Here is a 22,645-nt window from a genome sequence, read left to right on the forward strand (position 1 = left end):
TCTGGCTTGTGTTCCTTCCCCCTTCTTGTGAAGCACCTGGTCACAATCAACTCTTTTAGTGAAGACTGAAGTAAAATAGGCATCAAACTCCTCAGCCTTCTTAATGTCATCTGTTGTTAACTCTCCTTAAATCTTACGTAGCAGACCTGCACTTTCCTTCATCTTACCCTTGCTCCTAATGTATTTATAGAATCTCTTTTAATTGCCTTGTATGTTCCTTGCTAGGTGTAACTTATTTTATATCTTAGTATTCCTGGTTTTTCCCCTACATTCTTGGCTTGTTCTTTTCTATTCATCTGTAGCAATTTGTCCATGTTTCCACTTGATAATGTTCAGGTCACTAAAGAGTGCCTGATGCAGCCGTATTGGCCTCTCAGGAGACTTCATGTCATTCATGACTCCAAATTGATAGATTTTTAAGGCGAGAGCATAAGGGCGGCAGAATCAAGTTTGTTGTCAGGCCAAAGAGCTCGTGGATTTTCAGTCTGATGGAATTTGTACCTTTAATGACCCGGCTTTGGGATTTTGTCCCTGTGGGTTTGTGCACAGGAAGGTGGGAAGGGAGCTGTGGGGTCCTCTTTCATGATCAACACCACACTGAAAGCTGTGCAAGGAGCCTGAACTCTATGGGTGTGCCTGGTTGGGAGAAACCTTGGGGCAGGTTTCTCATCTTGTTCTTTAGGGGAAAATTCACCCCATGGCAGAGGGGCTGCAAAGGGACCTGAGCACCATCAAGCCTTTAACACAGGACATTGTCAGGCCCTCCTTCCTGGAGTGTACTAAACCGTCAGGGAGTGATTTCTTTGGGTGTTATGGGCTACCTGTCTCATAGAACCAAGAGGGCAAAGGGTGTTACCCACTTTCTAGATGGAACCTGCAGTAAATTGGGGAGGCTAAAGCATTACATGGCCTGAGTGCTAAATTTTCCAAAGTGACAATTGATTTTGGGTGTCTCAAAACTTAGAGAGACTTTCAGAGGGGCCACATTTTCAGAGGGCAGCTGCTCAGCACTTTCTGAAAACCAGGCCCCTTTGAGGACATCCCGTGTTGGGCACCCATAGTTGCTAGTCACTTTTAACAAGTTGAGCCTTAGTGTCTGGATCTCTGCTGCAATAGGGATAGGGGTTGGGTCTCTTTAATGAGGATGGTGTGTGACTCCTAGTTGGGGGGTTTTCATTGGCCAGTAGCAAAGTCAGGTGATTCACTATGGTTCATGTCCCTAATCTCCTCCCACAATATGGAAGCAGAGGACAACAGTTTAGGTTTGCAGAATGGCAATTTATTACGCACAGGAGCCCTGGTGAGCAGCATTGCAACAGCTGCTAAGCGGCGGATAGCAGCAGACACTCGGAAGCTGTTGAGATTGTTATGAGCCTGGCTTCCGATGGTGCTTCCAGCAGAGGAGAAATGGAGCCACATCTGGGTCTGGCAGCATCGGCTCGCTTTCATCTCCTCTCTTTCTGGATCTTCTTAGGATAAGACGATATCCACAGCAGCACGAATTATTTTCTCTTTATGTCGACGAAAAAACCTGCCAGCTCCTCTCCAGAATCTTTTCCAGCGGCCCCGTGTGACGATATTAGGCTAGAGAGAAAAGAAGTCAGGGTTAGCATCTCCACGCAGACTGAAACTGGCTCCTACAGCTCAGGGAATGTTACTTTGTTCTCTCTTGTGTTTCATTTGTTATTAGCAATGACTAGAGGCCCCAACTTTGAGGAGGGCTGTGGTAGTTGCTGTAACACACGCACAGTGGGCGACAGTCTTTGCCCCAAGGGGATTACAGCCAAGATAGACAGAGGGGTGAGGGGTGAGAGCGTGACATGCCTGAGGTCACACAGCTGGTCAGTAGCAGAGCAGGAAGTAGAGCCCAGGTCTCCTGAGTCCCAGTCCAGTGCCCTCTCCCCTGGAGCACATGGCCTCTCCAGAACAACAGAGAGCATCCGGCCAGTGTCACTGTGGGCCTAGGTGGCTAGTGGGGGAGAGGAGTAGCCTTCAGGAGTGAGTGTTCCCGTTGGACTCTGGACAGGGGGTGACATCGCTCTGTGGCTCTGAGGGAGGGGCAGGAGCTTGCCTGCTGGGGGGACAGTGTGCTACGGTGGTGCCACTGAAGGCACAGGATTATAGACTCAGCCCTTATCCCCTCGCCCTTTACTGTCTGTAACCCTTACGCCCACTTTGTGTAGGTCCCTGCTGTAGAGTAAGAAGGAAGGGCCATGCCTGGGGCCTTTTGTCTGGTGTGTGGGACCAGGGGCCATTCAGTGTCTGCATCATACAACGTATGTAAATGTCTCTGCCAGACAAAGGCAGGTGGTGAGGATCCTCCCCACAGCCCCCTGCCCTTGCCCCGCTCCCAGGCACTGTCTGGAGCTTTAGGTTTCTTATGTATCCCATTGAGATTAGAATTTGCTCCCTGCGGTTCTGCTGGCAGCTGCAGGGTTCCACCTCCAGGCCTGTGGGGCAGGCGGCCTTTGCCAGCTCACTGCCAGCAGGTGGAGCTGGACACTTGTTCTGGGAACACTTGTGCAGTGTGAAATACCTGGCCAGGATCTCAGCGAGGGAAACCCTTAGCCCTGCCTCAGCCCAGCTGTGAGCAGAGAGGAGGCCGTCTCGGCCACTCACCTCCTCAGATGCCTCCTCGCATTTGATAATGACGGAAGCAGGGTCCTGTTCAGTGGAGAAGAATCCAGAGCAGTCTTTGACCAGCTGTAAAGGAGAGAAAAGAGACCTCAGCATCTTACTGTCAGGGAGCGCTAACGCTCAGGCCTCTTGCATGTGGAGACCTGCTTCCCAGGGTGGGTTGGTCACAAGTTAAGGAGGATGTTGGGAGGCTCAGTCTTCGGCCTGATTTGGACATCACCCTGGATCAGGACCCCGTTGCGAGAGGAACTGTACAAACACAGACCAGAAAGATGATCCCTGCCCTGAGGAGCTTTCAATCTAAGTAGCCTTTGCTCATGTTCAATAGTTCCTTACTTTGCGAGCAGTCACTTTGCGATTCCTTGTGTACTCCAGATGAGTGAGAGGGGTCCACAGAGAACAGCATATGGGTAAATGTAGATATAGACAAGGAGAGAATGAGCCAAAATCTGTACTCAGTTGAGCCAAGTGAAGCAGGATTTCTGTTAGGACAGAGCATACCTATAGAATTGGAAGCTTGGACGTGCAGTTAAAGCACTGGGCTGCCATTCGGGAGACCTGGGTGGAATTCCCCACTCTGCCACTGTCCTGGTGTGTCACCTTGAGTGAGTCACATCACCCACCAGTGAGACGGGGATAAGAGCACTCCCTCTCGGCCAGCCTGTCTCTGTCTGGTCTATTTAGATTGTGAACTCTTTGGGGCGAAGCAGGGACTGTCTGAGTTTATGCAACACTTGGCACCATGCGGCCCTGATCTCATTAAAGACATCAGTGTACCACGAATAATATTTTAGACGAGCTGCATCCCCGTCTCCTTTTGACTTCAGTGAGGGTTCCCCGGTAGAACGGTGCCCCAGCTGACAACAGCAAACTAGAGATTAAAAACCATCCAGTCCTATAATTAGGGGATGGATGAATGGATGGATGTTGTTTGTGACATTGATGTAAGGATTGGTAAGGAGGCTACTGTGGAAAAGGCACTGTCCCATGGCCCCATTCCTTCCTTTATGTCTCTGCTGGAAACACACGTTTTCTGTGAGGCTTCGGGACCTGACAGATGCTATTGGTCAACTTAAAGTGCAGAGGGAGGTGTCTCCATGCAGCAAGTGATCCTTACCCCATCTTCTTTGAATTCACACTGGCTGATGTCGCGTTTCTCTTTTACCGGGCACACTGTCTCTTTAACAGTGAATGTCAGCGGCTGGATAGTTTTTGAAGACACGTCCTAAGAAGAAATTCAATGAAAGAACAAAATAAACATTCACTGTGAGCAACAAGGCACCAGGCTCCACTTTGGCCTTGTAATTATTTTCTATTCTATTACAGTATTGCCCAGAGGCCTAGACTGGCATCAGATCCGCATTGTGCTAGGAGCTGTTCAAACACATACGCAGATGAGGCCCTTATGCAAAAAGATTCCAGTCTAAGCAGAATGTAAGTATTGACTTGTTCTAGTCCAGTGGTTCTCAGACTTATTTGATCGCACCTCCCTTCTTCGTATCTATAGTCATTTATCTCTCCCCGCTCTCCCGCCACTCAAATACACAGACTGCTTCCCAGGGGGTCAGAGAGCAGCGGCTGCGGGGTGGGCGTCCAGCTCTGTAGGCAGCGCCCCGCCAGCAGCAGCGCAGAATAAGGGTGGGGTGGCAATGTGAAATATCACTTTTCACAGCACACTTAGTGTCCCGTTGCCACTCTTACTTCTGCACTGCTGCTGTTACCCCGGGGCTGACAGCCAGGTCCCCACTGCCCAGTGCTGACAACCGGAGCCCTGCCATTGCCTCCAGGTGAGTGATTGCGGGACGGGGAAAAGAACCCAAGCCTGGGCTGTCTCCTGGTGAGGGATTGGGGGGATGGGAGGGAGAGCCTGGGTGGCAGGATTCTGGCAGTGACTGACTCAGGGCAGCGGCATTCAGGCCGTGACTGTCCCAGGGAGGCGGGGCCTCTGGCTGTCAGCCCCAGAGTGGCAGGACTCCATCTCTTCCCTTTATCCCCTCCCACCACCGCCTGGGTGTGCACGGCCCTTCTGCATGAGCCCAATCCGCCAGGGCTGACAGTATGTATTTGTACAGCACCTAGCACAATGGGGCCATGGTCTTGGCTGGAACCTGTAGATGCTGCTGGGATATAAATAATATATCAATTCGGTCCCTCCAGGAAGAATAGTGCCCAGCGCTTTGTTGCCACTTAATAAATAATGACAATAAGGGATTATCAAATGTCTTTCCATTAAATCTGTCTTCTACATATTACTAAATTTGAATTCTCTGCATAAGGAGACCCAGGGAGGCATTTAATTCAAATAATTTTTCCTCTTAAACCTTTTTAAACCTTCCAAACTCCATGCCTTTAATGACCAATAATCAGTATTTATTTGTAAAGGCTCAGAACCCAGAAAAAAAAAAAAACAAGTGTATTACTTTAAGAAGACTCAAGAATTGTGAGCCCATTGCATGATTTTTTCAGGGCTGACTCATTCTCTTTGAACACTTATGCTGGCCACCGCCTTTGTGCCAGGCGCTGTACAAACACAGAGTAAGACGGTCCCTGCCCCAAATTGCTCAGAGTATAATTCAAATGGAAAACATGCTCTGCCTGCTGTATCTGAATGAATTGCTGCTCTCAGGCCCTTCCTCTGCAGCGGCACCAGGAAGCTGCTGTGTGGTAATACAGGGAAATAGCTGTCTGGCTGCTACCCGTCCCTGCACATATTTCACACCCTCTTTATAACCAATTTTGGCCATGCTGCTTTCAGTGACTTGAGTTGGCTGGTCTATAAATTCCCTGTCATTCCCCTTCCCCTAACCGCTGCCTACTTGGATTGTGAGCAGAAACTGTCTTTCATGAGTGCCTGGAGGGTACCTAGCCCATAGCCAGCACCACCAGAAATCAGCCCTGGCTAATAACAGCAAGGGTGCAAATACCAGACTGTAGGTACAGGAGTCTAGCATCAGAGGCCAGCGATTTCCCATTGACCTGCTCTATGAGCTCAAGCGGCATCGAATATACACAGGCCACAAAGCGATTCCCCAGGTCACTCACCCAGTCTGGCTGCGGCTCAGCTTCCAGGAGCCGGTAGGCCAGTGTTATATCTGGATCTTGGTTGTAGATCTGAACTGCAGCTAAAACCGCATCCTCGTGGCTTGGCAGAGGGGATGATGATGGCGCAGGGGCTGCTGTGACCGCCCCGACAATCAGCAGGACTTTCAGGCAGGTCTCCATCCTGTGCCCTGTGGGATTCAGTGAGAGCTGGGTGGACAACCCTGTCCCTCCCGGGGAAAGCCCTTTTATACGCTGACTCCTCTGTATGGGCTAGTGCCTTATTGGCTGCCTGGTTTGGTCCTCCTTTTACCAGTGGCTTTTCCCCATCCATCTGCAGGGCTTTTCCATTGGCTACCCTCCGGGGCAGGCACAGAGGGGAGGTTGGTAAGAGGAAAAGGAGGATTTTTTCAAATCAGTTGCTGAAATGATGTGCATCAATTGCAAAACAACCCATGGTAGTGGGTAGGGGGTGTCCAGAGCCCCCTGTATTGGGAAAGGCTGAGCTACGTGTCTTAATTCTGTTGGGCCAGATCCTCATCTGGTATAGCTGCCATATCTCCATTGGCTTTCATGGATCTACACTGATTTACATGGATAGAAGACCTGTCCCCTAAAGTCCAGACAACCAGAGCTTTACCCAACAGCTCTGTCCAGAAATCACACAACAAGCGTTCCCCTAGAGCCTGTCAGTAGGCCCAGGTCGTTGTTTTTGATGGTGCCACCACTAAATCCAAGGGGACTGTACAGTGCATCAGCAATGGATAACCACACACCAGACTGCTCCTGACAGGCCAACCTGCTCTTTTGTATCCCTAGCAATGGGGCTCCCTCGTATCCAATAGGAGGACCCTGTTACAAAGCCTGAGAGATTTTTCTACCATGAAGTCTTCCTATGAGTCAGCCTAACCCATCCTTTCTTAATGTTATCCCATTGCTCCTAGTCATACCCCTAGCCTCCTTTCCAAATGTTTCCCCCTCTCACGGGGTTAAGTCCTTTGTAGGCTGCTATCCTTTTTTCATTATCCTGTATTCACAGTTGGCCAATTTCCAGTGCACGTGGCTGTGTCCCTACCCAAGAAAAGTTGAATTAATTTTGAGAGTCTGATTTCATGAGGCACTGTCTCAAATGTGTTACTAAAAGCCAGTTATATCCTATCAGCCACTTCCTCTTCATCCACTGGTCCTGCAGTTCTGTCAAGCACCATCAAACTATCAGATCTCTTCTGTGTGCTTCGAGCACGTTCTCTGTGTCCTCTGAGTGGGGCTTTCCCAATACTTTCCCTCCTACATAAAATACAGTAAATAGTGTGGACGGTATTCCTGGCTGTGAAGTCCCCTTCATCAGGATTCTGCTGCGGGATAAGACCAGGAAGTCTCAGGATTCTTTCTTCAGCTCATTTCTTGCACATTCTGGCTGACTGTTTAGCTACGGTTTGGTAATCCAGGCAGGACGGTTGGGGTTTGTAACTGACAATTCCATCCCTCCCTGTGTGGTATGTGAATTAAAGCTGGTGCTGCGTCACGTGGGGTTGGGTAGCAGTGCGCTCGTACCACTTACTTCTCCATAATCACAAAATCATATTTTGTCGAGCTGAAATTTCCCTCTCAGCCTAGGCAGTGCCTCTTGCATGTGTCCCCTAGGGTATAGCTTGATGCAGAGTTGTACTTGGTCACAGTTTGGATTTTGATGACTTGGTCATTATTTTGCAAACTCTGTCAACTCCATGAGTGACTTCCAGCAAGTCACTTTATCTGTCTGAGGCTCAGTTCCCCATCTGTGAATAGCGATCCTTACTTTCTCCCACTCTTCCTCCATGTGGCCTGTTTAGATTGAACACTCATAAACACACTGTTTAGATTGAACACTCTCCTGTCCTATGTGTATGTAACCCTTCTGCCTGACAGAGTTGGCAGCAACAAGGGCCAGGTTCAGTAATCTAGGAGTTCCATTCCAATAACACAATGCAAAACCAGCTTGAGCCCCCACCCAGTGACCTGGGACAAATATATACCACCCCCGCTGGGTGCCTCCAAGAGGCAATACTTCCCCTCTCGCAAGCACATAGTCTGAGTGTAGCAAAAAGCCTTTTAATAACAGAGAGAAACAATGTGGCATTATGTTGGGGAAACACCACCAACAGGATTCATAACACAACCCATGAGCAAAAAAACCCACCCAAAGCAAATTGGGGCATGTCCTTTCCCTTTGGTTCTTGAGTCCAGCAACCCAAAATCACCCAAAGTCCCAAAAGTCCAAAGACCCAAAAGTCTCTGTCCCTGGTCAGGGCAGCCCCAGAGTTCAAAAGTTTATCTACAGAGTTTTACCTCCCAACCTGGGTGGAGATTGGGGGGCGGGGGGAGTTAAGGGGCATCTTACGTGGTCCAAAGCTGATGGCCCCACCTCTCAAAGTGGCTCCGCTCTGCCAGCCGCCCCACAAACTTCTCTGCTCCACCAGGCGCTCCGCTCGCCGTCCCACAAACTGCTCTGCTCCACCAGCCGTCCCGCAAATTGCTCCACCATATATCTTCAGGCTCCCCCACTACTTCACACAACACTCAGTGATTTCAGCTTTTAGTAAGTTTAGCTCTTTTGTGATTTTAGCTTGTAGTAGGGGAGCCTCAGTGCTGGTGCACCATTATCCCAAAGTGAATTCAGCTCAGCAGCCTGTAACTAGATTCCTAATGGAATCAAAATTAGCTCTGATATTCCACAGCGGTAAGAGAAGAAAGTGCAATTAGCATATAAGGCCCTCACCAGGGGGCCTATGCCATCAAGCATTAATACCTGTCCCCAACCTATCTCAATTCACAGAGTTTTGGAACCCATGTCCCTTGCCTAGTGAGTGCTACTTAGTTGATGGCGAGTCCCTCCACCATAACAAAAGGCCAAGTACAGTTCCACTGTCCTTGATTCCCATAATCAGGGTAATAACAATTTATTCTTCCTGCCCCAATAACAGAGACACTGGGGATCCCACAGCAGCCAAAGTGACCATTTGGGCAGCTATGGCCTCATTCTAGGCGGGGTGGGTGTGCCTATGCAAATGAGATCAGCCCCTGAAGTTCTTTTCCACAACTTGCTACACCTCACCACCAGATGTCAGGGTGGAGCTCATCCTGACTGCTTACATGTGCGTACAGCGCTTAGCATAATAGACCTTGGTTGGTGTGTGTAGGTGCTAGCGTCCTATGAATAAGAAGACTGAGGTGCATGGCGGTGAAGAATTCAGCTCCTAGTATTTATCTCCGGGCACTCCATTGAATAGTGGTTGCTCTGAGAGTCCCACTGCAGCTCTGTTGGAACCCCAAGGTTTGGCACTGCTCAGCCAAGGGGCCTGCAAACATTTGCCGTCTCCTTCTTGAGGGTGCATCTGTAACAAGATGTTGCTTTTGTATCTGTCAGATGTCCCCCTGCTTTCTCCTTGCAGCTTTCCAGCACAAACCTGATCACTGAACCCTGCTTATCCCAACACTCCTGCTTAAGTGAAATGTGCGGGGTTCTTCTCGGTTTGCCTTGTGTTACCAGCGTGTCTGCACTGCAGTGAAATCCTCTGAGCACGGAGCACAGGCTCTTCCGTCTGCAGCACAACCTGCCCTTGGGAAACTGACCAGCATTTATCCCTCCTGGCTGTCCAGGTCCCTCAAGCAGCTCTTTCTCCAGACCTCATTGGCATATCCTCCCTGTATGCCCAGTCCACCAGATCTGGAGGGAAGCTGCCTCCTTCATAGCCAGCCAGCACCTCACTCCTGTGTCCCCACTCCCCAGATCCTGGAATCCAGCCTCTCTCTCCAGGGCTAACCAGTATTGATTCCAACACAATCCTCACCTCTCGTACGGTCCCCACAACCATGCCATGCAGCAGGCTCCTCCAGAACTCCCCAGCTCACTTCTTTGGAAGAGCCAGGGAGCTGCCCCTGCAGGCCTTGAACTCTGTTGCCAGAGTTTGGAGGATCTGGAGCACACAGATAGAAGCCTCAGATTTCAGGAATCCCCACTTGTTTTCATAGAGCTTTGTGTGTCCTCCTGAAGCCTTTAGCTAATGAGAGACCCCTAGTTTGCATGAAATGCTTTTAAGACAGGTTGGTTTAAAGGGGACCATGGGGCCATCCCAGTGCAGGCTGGCCTTAAAGACTGCCCTCATCATTGGTGGCTACCAGCCAAGTCCAGGCTTCATTCCTGGATACGGTGCTTGGCGCAATGGGACTCTGATACCGGCACTGAATGGGGGCTGCTGTGATGCAAATCACTGATAATAAGTAATTTTGCCATGAATTTTTCCCTAGAAACAGCTCTTTCGAGTTTTCAAATACCCTGTGTCCGTCACACACACAATACAGATATCTCAGAACACTACACACCTGTTGTGACTCACACATGTGTGTTGTGTCCTCTTGTGTTGGCCAGTCTGTGATTTACCTTTAGGAGAACTAAAGCGCCTTTCCTTTCTCGGGGTACACTTTCATTAGAGGAGACAAAGATAAATGGCATTTCTGTGCCTGGAACTCCCTGAAATGGAGATTATAATATTTCTCTAGACCTGGGTCTCTGAAGTGTTGGGAGGGTTTGTGACGGTGCCCCCCATAAGGCTTTACGGAAATATGCTTATGAATGTATAAATGACATAACTAGAATATGTTTCATGCTACGTGTGCCATGTAACATATCTCTGTAGAGGTTATGATCTACTGAATCTATTAATCCTATTTGTATGCATGTGTCATTTTTGTATGCGAAGTTCTGAATATTGGCTGCTTACTGGCTTGATTTTTAAGTAGCCTTTGTAAAGCATTTGGTCAGCTTCTTGAGAAAGGAATGTGCAAATTAAGTGCCCAATCAAGAAGCACTTAAGGGACAATGGATCTTGGAAGGCTCCAATCCACATAAGAAGTCTACATGAAGACGTTCAAGGTAGCAGATAAGCAATGGCTTCTGCCTGTAAAAACGGAGTCATGCATGGATATGTGACTCCAAAATGAGTCATGCATGGATATGCGACTCCAGAACTCCATCTTGGAGCTGGACTTTGCACTTTGAGAGAGGAGGGGGTCTCCACCCACAAGAAAAAGTCTATTTAAAGCTGTGGGAGACCCCTCCATTTTGTCTTCAGCTTGCTCAAGAGACGGCCTCTCCACCCCCAAGGATTCCTGAAAGAAACTGGAACAAAGGACAGAAACTACAAGAGGTGTGAGTGATTGCTGGACCCCGACTAGAAGGAGACTAGTCTGTAAAAGGAAGCTCACTGGAATTCCTCTAAGGGTGAGGTTTTATCTGTATTCAGTTTTTTTACTGTATTAGACATAGACTTGTGTGTTTTGTTTTATTTTGCTTGGTAATTCACTTTGTTCTGTCTGTTAGTACTTGGAACCACTTAAATCCTACTTTCTGTATTTAATAAAATCACTTTTTACTTATTAAGTAACCCAGGGTATGTATTAATACCCGGGGCTGGGGGGGGGGCGCAAACAGCTGTGCATATCTCTCTATCAGTGTTATAGACGGCAAACAATTTATGAGTTTATCCTGTATAAGCTTTATACAGGGTAAAAGAGATTTATTTGGGGTTTGGATCCCATTGGGAGTTGGGCAACTGAGTGTTAAAGACAGGAACACTTCTTAAGCTGCTTTCAGTTTAAGCCTGCAGCTTTGGGGCACGTGGTTCAGACCCTGGGTCTGTGCTGGAGCAGGCTGGCATGTCTGGCTCAACAAGACGGGGTGCTGGGGTCCCAGGCTGGCAGGGAAAGCAGGGGCAGAAGTAGTCTTGGCACTTCCCAAGTGGATTTCTGTGATCGAACCCATCACAGGGTTAATGAGACAATGTCTGAGTAAAATGTAATATACATTCTGCTATTAGAGCAAAGTACTTCGACCTGAAAGAGCTAAGGACAGAGGCTATTCAGAATGGGTCACCCGCTCCCAACGACACAGCACTGTAACGTTATGTCAGCTGCAGGTTTGCTTCCCAAATGCTATGGTATTTCTTTGTGAATGCAGGAAATAGAAGTTAGTTGGGTAACACCCCCAGCAGTTTGCTCACTGGAATAAAGTTTCTAGTCCATTTCTTTGCTGGGCTAAGTAGAACCCCAATTCCCCAGTATTGTGCAGACAGACAGACACTGGCACCCGTGTGGCACCCCATTCTGTCTTCATTGGGGTGCATGTGGGCACAGGGTTCTGTCCTTTAGAATAACTGCAGATTTGGGGCTTAAAAGTTGGAGTGCTTGTACTGTTCAGAGTAGAAATATGGTGCATTTTTTAATAGTGACGGTAATTGACCACGGGAACAATTTACCTCGGGATGTTCTGGATTCTGCATCACTTGCAGGCTTTCAGTCAGGACTGGATCTCTTTCTAAAAGAGATGCTCTCACTCAAATGTAAGCTACAGGCTTGAGGCAGAAATGATTGGCTGAGGTTCTTTGGCCTGTCCTATTTTCTGCAGCAGGTCGGACTAGATGACCACAATTGTCCCTGGCAGCCTTAACAACTATGACTGTATGAAAACTATGAAGGTCGGCAGCAACGCTTCAGTTACATATTTAATGTGGTTCTGTCAAGGCTGATTCCCCACTCTGGCAGTTCGAGTGCAGAAGGTGGGGGCCCGCAAGGATTTTTAAAAATTAATACTTACCACTCCAGGCTTGTATTAAACTCCCAGGTAAAAGTGGAATCTCCTTCCTTTGAAGTTTTTAAGGTCAGGCTTGACAAAGCCCAGGTTGGAATGATTTAGTTGGGGATTGGTCCTGCTTTGAGCAGGGGGAGGGTCTAGATACCCGCCTGAAGTCCCTTCCAGCCCTGTTATTCTATGATTGTATGATTCCCAAGGTTACAGCTTTTCTCTGACATTGGCTTGGGAAACACTGCCACCACCCAAATGGAAAACCCTTTTTTGAAACCCAGGAAGGCGCACTTGGGAATTCCTTCCTGTGGGGTACCCTGCAGCCCTTTCACACATACCCCTCCAGGGAAGAGCTGAGAAAGAAAACAAAGGAAATTAGCTGTTGCCACCAGCTAATTAAACAGCATATGCATAAACCTCTTCGGACACCAAAAATCCAGTCCTGTTCTTTAAAAAGGTAAATTTTATTAAAAACAAAAAGAAAGACATACATCTGGAACTTAGGCTTTTGCTAGATTTTAAAAGAGCAATTCCAAAAATTAAGCACCCAAAATAACTTTCTTGGGGTTCAGCTTAAAGGTTACAAGCATACAAAAGCATCTGGGGTTAGCACAGAGGAGTCCACAAGCCAATAAGAAATAAAAGAAATAACCCTAATCGCGTTTTCCCCCCTTTCCTCATAGGTCAGGTTTTCTAAACCTTTTATCATTTTGGTTACTCTCTTCTGGTCTCTCTCCAATTTGTTATGTATTTTTTAAAGTGTGGCCCCCACAACTAGACACGGCACTCCAGCTGGGGTCTCACCCGTGCCCAGTAGAATGGAACAATGATCTCCTGGGTCTTACATATGACATATCTCTTAAGACACCCCAGAATGATGTTAAGCTTTTTCAAAATAGCATCCCGTCATTGGCTCATACTCAGTTTCTGATCTACCGTAGCCCTGAGATTCATTTCTGCAGTATTGCCACCTAGTCAGTCATTCCCCATTATGTATTTGTGCAGTTGATTTATTCTTCCTTGGTGTTGCACTTGGACTTGTCTTTATTGAGTATTATTTTGTTGATCTCAAAAAAGTTCTCCAATTGATCAAGGTGATTTTGAATTTTAATCCTGTCCTGCAAAATGCTCGTAATCCCGCTCAGCTTGATGGCCTCTGCAAATTTCATAAGCATACTCTCCACTCAGTTATCCACCTCATTAATGAAAATATTGAATAGTAACGCCTGCAGGACAGACTACTGGAGACCCCATTAAATACACCCTCCCAGTTTGACAGTGAACATTCATAACTACTGTTTGAGAATGTTTTTTTCAACCGTTGTAGAACCCACCTCTAAGTATTTCATCTTCACAACTTTTCTCTCAATTGCTTGTGTGGGACTGTGTCAAAAGCTTTACTAAAATCAAGAAATAGGACATCTATTGCTTCACCCTTCATCTACTACTCATCATTCTGTTCTATTCTAGGCTCTTACACATGGATTGTTTAATGGTCTCTTTGAGTAACTTTCCAGGTATCGAAGTTAGGCTGACTATCTGTAATTCCTCAGGTCCTCTTTCTTCCCTTTCTTAAAGAGAAAGTTTAATGTTAAAAGAGTTTAAGTTTAAAGAGAAATGTTTTCCCTTCTGTAGTCCTCTGGGACCACACCCATCCTCCATGAATTCCAGAAGATAATCACTACGGGTTCAAAGATTGCTTCATCTACTTCCTTAAGTATGCTAGGGTGAATGGCGTACAGCCTTGCCAACTTGAATACATCTAACTTATTTCAATATTTTATCTGTTTTTCCCTATTCTGGCTTGTGTTCCTTCCCCCTTCTTGTGAAGCACCTGGTCACAATCAACTCTTTTAGTGAAGACTGAAGTAAAATAGGCATCAACCTGCTCAGCCTTCTTGATATCGTCTGTTATTAGCTCTCCTTCCCTCTTACGTAGCAGACCTACACTTTCCTTTGTCTTACCCTTGCTCCTAATGTATTTATAGAACCTCTTCTTATTGCCTGGTATGTCCTTGCTAGGTGTAACTTATTTTATATCTTAGCATTCCTGGTTTTTTCCCTACATTCTTGGCTTGTTCTTTTCTACTCATCCGTAGCAATTTGTCCCTGTTTCCACTTGATAATGTTCAGGTCACTAAAGAGTGCCTGATGCAGCCGTATTGGCCTCTCAGGAGGCTTCATGTCATTCATGACTCCAAATTGATAGATTTTTAAGGCTGGAGCATAAGGGCGGCAGAATCAAGTTTGTTGTCAGGCCAAAGAGCTCGAGGGTTTTCAGTCTGATGGAATCTGTACCTTTAATGACCCGGCTTTGGGATTTTGTCCCTGTGGGTTTGTGCACAGGAAGGTGGGAAGGGAGCTGTGGGGTCCTCTTTCATGATCAACACCACGCTGAAAGCTGTGCAAGGAGCCTGAACTCTACGGGTGTGCCTGGTTGGGAGAAACCTTGGGGCAGCCCCATCATGTTCTTTCGGGGAAAATTCACCCCTTGGCAGACGGGCTGCAAAGGGACCTGAGCACCATCAAGCCTTTAACACAGGACATTGTCAGGCCCTCCTTCCTGGAGTGTACTAAACCATCAGGGAGTGATTTCTTTGGGTGTTATGGGCTACCTGTCTCATAGAACCAAGAGGGCAAAGGGTGTTACCCACTTTCTAGATGGAACCTGCAGTAAATCAGGGAGGCTAAAGCACTGCATGCCCTGAGTGCTAAATTTTCCAAAGTGACAATTGATTTTGGGTGTCTCAAAACTTAGAGAGACTTTCAAAGGGGCCACATTTTCGGAGGGCAGCTGCTCAGCACTTTCTGAAAACCAGGCCCCTTTGAGGACATCCCGTGTTGGGCACCCATAGTTGCTAGTCACTTTTAACAAGTTGGGCCTTAGTCTCTGGATCTCTGCTGCAATAGGGCAGGGGTTGGGTCTCTTTAATGAGGATGGTGTGTGACTCCTAGTTGGGGGTTTTCATTGGCCAGTAGCAAAATCAGGTGATTCACTCTGGTTCATGTCCCTAATCTCCTCCCACAATATGGAAGCAGAGGACAAGAGTTTAGGTTTGCAGAATGGCAATTTATTACGCACAGGAGCCCTGGTGAGCAGCATTGCAACAGCTGCTAAGCGGCGGATAGAAGCAGACACTCGGAAGCTGTTGAGATTGTTATGAGCCTGGCTTCCGATGGTGCTTCCAGCGGAGGAGAAATGGAGCCACAGCTGGGTCTGGCAGCATCGGCTCGCTTTCATCTCCTCTCTTTCTGGATCTTCTTAGCCAAGGGCGATACCTATACCGGCACGAATGATTTTCCCTTTATGTCGACGAAGAAACCTGCCAGCTCCTCTCCAGAATCTTTTCCAGCGGCCCCGTGTGACGATATTAGGCTAGAGAGAAAAGAAGTCAGGGTTAGCATCTCCACGCAGACTGAAACTGGCTCCTACAGCTCAGGGAATGTTACTTTGTTCTCTCTTGTGTTTCATTTGTTATTAGCAATGACTAGAAGCCCCAACTTTGAGGAGGGCTGCGGTAGTTGCTGTAACACACGCACAGTGGGCGACAGTCTCTGCCCCAAGGGGATTACAGCCGAGATAGACAGAGGGGTAAAGGGTGAGGGGTGAGAGCGTGACATGCCTGAGGTCACACAGCTGGTCAGTAGCAGAGCAGGAAGTAGAGCCCAGGTCTCCTGAGTCCCAGTCCAGTGCCCTCTCCCCTGGAGCACATGGCCTCTCCAGAACAACAGAGAGCATCCGACCAGTGTCACTGTGGGCCTAGGTGGCTAGTGGGGGAGAGGAGTAGCCTTCAGGAGCGAGTGTTCCCGTTGGACTCTGGACAGGGGGTGACATCGCTCTGTGGCTCTGAGGGAGGGGCAGGAGCTTGCCTGCTGGGGGGACAGTGTGCTAGGGTGGTGCCATTGAAGGCACAGGATTATAGACTCAGCCCTTATCCCCTCGCCCTTTACTGTCTGTAACCCTTACGCCCACCTTGGGCAGGTCCCTGCTGTAGAGCAAGAAGAAAGGGCCATGCCTGGGGCCTTTTGTCTGCTGTGTGGGACCGGGGGCCATTCAGTGTCTGCATCATACAACGTATTTAAACGTCAATGCCAAACAAAGGCAGGTGGTGAGGATCCTCCCCAGGCCCCCCTGCCCTTGCCCCGCTCCCAGGCACCGTCTGGAGGTTTAGGTTTCTTATGTATCCCAGGGAGATTCGAATTTCCTTCCCGCGGTTCTGCTGGCAGCTGCAGGGTTCCACCTCCAGGCTCATGGGGCAGGCGGCCTTTGCCAGCTCACTGCCAGCAGGTGGAGCTGGACACTTGTTCTGGGAACACTTGTGCAGTGTGAAATACCTGGCCAGGATCTCAGCGAGGGAAACCCTTAGCCCTGCCTCAGCCCAGCTGCGAGCAGAGAGGAGGCCGTCTCGGGCACTCACCTCCTCAGATGCCTCCTCGCATTTGATAATGACGGAAGCAGGGTCCTGTTCAGTGGAGAAGAATCCAGAGCAGTCTTTGACCAGCTGTAAAGGAGAGAAAAGAGACCTCAGCATCTTACTGTCAGGGAGCGCTAACGCTCAGGCCTCTTGCATGTGGAGACCTGCTTCCCAGGGTGGGTTGGTCACAAGTTAAAGAGGACGTTGGGAGGCTCAGTCTTCGGCCTGATTTGGACATCACCCTGGATCAGGACCCCATTGCGAGAGGAACTGTACAAACACAGACCAGAAAGATGATCCCTGCCCTGAGGAGCTTTCAATCTAAGTAGCCTTTGCTCATGTTCAATAGTTCCTTACTTTGCGAGCAGTCACTTTGCGATTCCTTGTGTACTCCAGATGAGTGAGAGGGGCCCACAGAGAACAGCATATGGGTAAATGTAGATATAGACAAGGAGAGAATGAGCCAAAATCTGTACTCAGTTGAGCCAAGTGAAGCAGGATTTCTGTTAGGACAGAGCATACCTATAGAATTGGAAGCTTGGACGTGCAGTTAAAGCACTGGGCTGCCATTCGGGAGACCTGGGTGGAATTCCCCACTCTGCCACTGTCCTGGTGTGTCACCTTGAGTGAGTCACATCACCCACCAGTGAGACGGGGATAAGAGCACTCCCTCTCGGCCAGCCTGTCTCTGTCTGGTCTATTTAGATTGTGAACTCTTTGGGGCGAAGCAGGGACTGTCTGAGTTTATGCAACACTTGGCACCATGCGGCCCTGATCTCATTAGGAACGTCAGTGCACCATGAATAATATTTTACACGAGCTGCATCCCCTTCTCCTTTTGACTTCAGTGAGGGTTCCCCGGTAGAACGGTGCCCCAGCTGACAACAGCAAACTAGAGATTAAAAACCATCCAGTCCTATAATTAGGGGATGGATGAATGGATGGATGTTGTTTGTGACATTGATGTAAGGATTGGTAAGGAGGCTACTGTGGAAAAGGCACTGTCCCATGGCCCCATTCCTTCCTTTATGTCTCTGCTGGAAACACACGTTTTCTGTGAGGCTTCAGGACCTGACAGATGCTATTGGTCAACTTAAAGTGCAGAGGGAGGTGTCTCCATGCAGCAAGTGATCCTTACCCCATCTTCTTTGAATTCACACTGGCTGATGTCGCGTTTCTCTTTTACCGGGCACACTGTCTCTTGAACAGTGAATGTCAGCGGCTGGATAGTTTTTGAAGACACGTCCTAAGAAGAAATTCAATGAAAGAACAAAATAAACATTCACTGTGACCAACAAGGCACCAGGCTCCACTTTGGCCTTGTAATTATTTTCTATTCTATTACAGTATTGCCCAGAGGCCTAGACTGGCATCAGATCCGCATTGTGCTAGGAGCTGCTCAAACACATACGCAGATGAGGCCCTTATGCAAAAAGATTCCAGTCTAAGCAGAATGTAAGTATTGACTTGTTCTAGTCCAGTGGTTCTCAAACTTATTTGATCGCACCCCCCTTCTTCGTATCTATAGTCATTTATCTCTCCCCCCTCTCCCGCCACTCAAATACACAGACTGCTTCCCAGGGGGTCAGAGAGCAGCGGCTGCGGGGTGGGCGTCCAGCTCTGTAGGCAGCGCCCCGCCAGCAGCAGTGCAGAATAAGGGTGGGGTGGCAATGTGAAATATCACTTTTCACAGCACACTTAGTGTCCCGTTGCCACTCTTACTTCTGCACTGCTGCTGTTACCCTGGGGCTGACAGCCAGGTCCCCACTGCCCAGTGCTGACAACCGGAGCCCTGCCATTGCCTCCAGGTGAGTGATTGCGGGACGGGGAAAAGAACCCAAGCCTGGGCTGTCTCCTGGTGAGGGATTGGGGGGATGGGAGGGAGAGCCTGGGTGGCAGGATTCTGGCAGTGACTGACTCGGGGCATCGGCATTCAGGCCGTGACTGTCCCAGGGAGGCAGGGCCTCTGGCTGTCAGCCCCAGAATGGCAGGACTCCATCTGTTCCCTTTATCCCCTCCCACCACTGCCTGGGTGTGCACGGCCATTCTGCATGAGCCCAATCCGCCAGGGCTGACAGTATGTATTTGTACAGCACCTAGCACAATGGGGCCATGGTCTTGGCTGGAACCTGTAGATGCTGCTGGGATATAAATAATATATCAATTCGGTCCCTCCAGGAAGAATAGTGCCCAGCGCTTTGTTGCCACTTAATAAATAATGACAATAAGGGATTATCAAATGTCTTTATTTTAAATCTGTCTTCTACATACTACTAAATATGAATTCTCTTCGCAAGGAGACCCAGGGAGGCATTTAATTCAAATAATTTTTCCTCTTAAACCTTTTTAAACCTTCCGAACTCCATTCTTTTAATGACCAATAATCAGTATTTATTTGTAAAGTTTCAGAACCCAGACAAACAAAACAAAACAAGTGTATTACTTTAAGAACACTCAAGAATTGTGAGCCAATTGCATGATTTTTTCAGACTCATTCTCTTTGAACACTTATGCTGGCTACCGCCTTTGTGCCAGGCGCTGTACAAACACAGAGTAAGACGGTCCCTGCCCCGAGTTGCTCAGAGTATAATTCAAATGGAAAACATGCTCTGCCTGCTGTATCTGAATGAACTGCTGCTCTCAGGCCCTTCCTCTGCAGCGGCACCAGGAAGCTGCTGTGTGGTAATACAGGGAAATAGCTGTCTGGCTGCTACCCGTCCCTGCGCATATTTCACTCCCTCTTTATAACCAATTTTGGCCATGCTGCTTTCAGTGACTCGAGTTGGCTGGTCTATAAATTCCCTGTCGTTCCCCTTCCCCTAACCACTGCCTACTTGGATTGTGAGCAGAAACTGTCTTTCATGAGTGCCTGGAGGGTACCTAGCCCATTGCCAGCACCACCAGAAATCAGCCCTGGCTAATAACAGCAAGGGTGCAAATACCAGACTGTAGGTACAGGAGTCTAGCATCAGAGGCCAGCGATTTCCCATTGACCTGCTCTATGAGCTCAAGCGGCATCGAATATACACAGGCCACAAAGCGATTCCCCAGGTCACTCACCCAGTCTGGCTGCGGCTCAGCTTCCAGGAGCCGATAGGCCAGTGTTATATCTGGATCTTGGTTGTAGATCTGAACTGCAGCTAAAACCGCATCCTCGTGGCTTGGCAGAGGGGATGATGATGGCGCGGGGGCTGCTGTGACCGCCCCGACAATCAGCAGGACTTTCAGGCAGGTCTCCATCCTGTGCCCTGTGGGATTCAGTGAGAGCTGGGTGGGCAGCCCTGTCCCTCCCGGGGAAAGCCCTTTTATACGCTGCCTCCTCTGTATAGGCTAGTGCCTCATTGGCTGCCTGCTTCCATCCCCCCTTAACAGGTGACTTTTCCCCATCCATCTGCAGGACGTTTCTATTGGCCACCCTGCTGGAGCAGGCACAGAGGGGAGGTCGGTAAGAGGAAAAGGAGGATTTTTTCAAATAAATTGCTGAAATGGTGTGCACCAATTGCAAAACAACCCATGGTAGTGGGTAGGGGGTGTCCAGGGCCCCCTGTATTGGGAAAGGCTGAGCTACGTGTCTTAATTCTGTTGGGCCAGATCCTCGTCTGGTATAGCTGCCATATCTCCATTGGATTTCATGGATCTACGCTGATTTACGTGAATAGAAGACCTGTCCCCTAAAGTCCAGACAACCAGAGCTTTACCCAACAGCTCTGTCCAGAAATCACACAACAATCATTCCCCTAGAGCCAGTCAGTAGGCCCAGGTCACTGGTTTTGATGGTGCCACCACTAAATCCAGGGGGACTGTACAGTGCATTAACAATGGATAACCACACATCGGACTGCTCCTGACAGGCCAACCTGCTCTTTTGTATCCCTAGCAATGGGGCTCCCTCGTATCCAATAGGAGGACCCTGTTACAAAGCCTGAGAGATTTTTCTACCATGAAAAGAAAAGGAGTACTTGTGGCACCTTAGAGACTAACCAATCAAATAAATTGGTTAGTCTCTAAGGTGCCACAAGTACTCCTTTTCTTTTTGCGAATACAGACTAGCACGGCTGCTACTCTGAAACCTTCTATTATGTAGTCCTCCTGTGAGTCAGTCTAACCCGTCCCTTCTTAATGTTATCCCATTGCTCCTAGTCATACCCCTAGCCCCCTTTCCAAATGTATCCCCCTCTCACGGGGTTAAGTCCTTTGTAGGCTGCTATCCTTTTTTCATTCTCCTGTATTTACAGTTGGCCAATTTTCAGTGCACGTGGCTGTGTCCCTACCAAAGAAAAGTTGAATTAATTTTGAGAGTCTGATTCATGAGAGACTGTCTCAAATGTGTTACTAAAAGCCAGTTATATCCTATCTGCCACTTCCTCTTCATCCACTGGTCCTGCAGTTCTGTCAAGCACCATCAAACTATCGGATCTCTTCTGTGTGCTTCGAGCACGTTCTCTGTGTCCTCTGTGTGGTGCTCTCACAATACTTTCCCTCCTACATAAAATACAGTCAACAGTGTGGACGGTAATCCTGGCTGAGAAGTCCCCTTCATCAGGATTCTGCTGCGGGATAAGAACAGGAAGTCTCAGGATTCTTTCTTCAGCTCATTTCCTGCACATTCTGGCTGACCATTTACTACGGTTTGGTAATCCAGGCAGGACAGTCGGGGTTTGTAACTGACAATTCCATCGCTCCCTGTGCGGTGTGTGAATTAAAGCTGGTGCTGCGTCACGTGGGGTTGGGTGGCAGTGCGCTCGTACCACTTACTTCTCTATCAGTCAGTTGCTAGAAGTTCTTGAAGTGTCTTATAACACTCCCCTATTAGCTCATCTGATCCTTGTGTCATTATAACATTTAATTTACTTATTATAATTATTGTAAAACCATAATCACAAAATCATATTTTGTCCACCTAAAATTTCCCTCTCAGCCTAGGCAGTGCCTCTTGCATGTGCCCCCCTGGGGTACAGCTTGATGCAGAGTTGTACTTGGTCACAGTTTGGATTCTGATGACTGAATTTGGCCATTATTTTGCAAACCCTGTCAACTCCATGTGTGACTTCCCAGCAAGCCACTTTATCTGTCTGAGGCTCAGTTCCCCATCTGTGAATAGCGATCCTTACTTTCTCCCACTCTTCGTCCGTGTGGCCTGTTTAGACTGAACACTCATAAAGGCAAGGACTCTCCTGTTATGTCTGCGTACAGCGCTTAGCATAATAGACCTTGGTTGGTGTGTGTAGGTGCTAGCGTCCTATGAATAAGAAGACTGAGGTGCATGGCGGTGAAGAATTCAGCTCCTAGTATTTATCTCCGGGCACTCCATTGAATAGTGGTTGCTCTGAGAGTCCCGCTGCAGCTCTGTTGCTGCCCCAAGGTTTAGCACTGCTCAGCCAAGGGGCCTGCAAACATTTGCCGTCTCCTTCTTGAGGGTGCATCTGTAACAAGATGTTGCTTTTGTGTCTGTCAGATGTCCCCCTGCTTCCTCCTTGCAGCTTTCCAGCACAAACCTGATCACTGAACCCTGCTTATCCCAACACTCCTGCTTAAGTGAAATGTGCGGGGTTCTTCTTGGTTTGCCCTGTGTTACCAGCGTGTCTGCACTGCAGTGAAATCCTCTGAGCACGGAGCACAGGCTCTTCCGTCTGCAGCACAACCTGCCCTTGGGAAACTGACCAGCATTTATCCCTCCTGGCTGTCCAGGTCCCTCAAGCAGCTCTTTCTCCAGACCTCACTGGCATATCTTCCCTGTATGCCCAGTCCACCAGATCTGGAGGGAAGCTGCCTCCTTCATAGCCAGCCAGCACCTCATTCCTGTGCCCCCATTCCCCAGATCCTGGAATCCAGCCTCTCCCTCCAGGGCCAGCCAGTATTGATTCCAACACAATCCTCACCTCTCATACAGTGCCCACAACCATGCCATGCAGCAGGCTCCTCCAGAACTCCCTAG

At 48.5% G+C, this 22,645-nt stretch overlaps 1 protein-coding gene across 1 annotated transcript; it reads right to left on the reverse strand.

Annotated features, from left to right (window-relative positions):
* Positions 1-1,257: 1,257 nt before the first annotated feature.
* Positions 1,258-20,007, reverse strand: LOC119565442. The gene is made up of 8 exons (XM_037891298.2): positions 19,771-20,007; positions 17,849-17,956; positions 16,710-16,797; positions 12,018-12,028; positions 5,680-5,886; positions 3,755-3,862; positions 2,620-2,703; positions 1,258-1,584 (listed from the first exon to the last, which is right to left on the reverse strand). Exons 1-8 carry the CDS (start codon positions 19,948-19,950, stop codon positions 1,471-1,473), a joined length of 900 nt encoding a protein of 299 aa, XP_037747226.1. The 5' UTR covers positions 19,951-20,007; the 3' UTR covers positions 1,258-1,470.
* Positions 20,008-22,645: the final 2,638 nt, after the last annotated feature.

The sequence above is a fragment of the Chelonia mydas genome, chromosome 2, assembly GCF_015237465.2.
Source record: "Chelonia mydas isolate rCheMyd1 chromosome 2, rCheMyd1.pri.v2, whole genome shotgun sequence".
In the NCBI taxonomy this organism is placed as follows: domain Eukaryota; kingdom Metazoa; phylum Chordata; order Testudines; family Cheloniidae; genus Chelonia; species Chelonia mydas.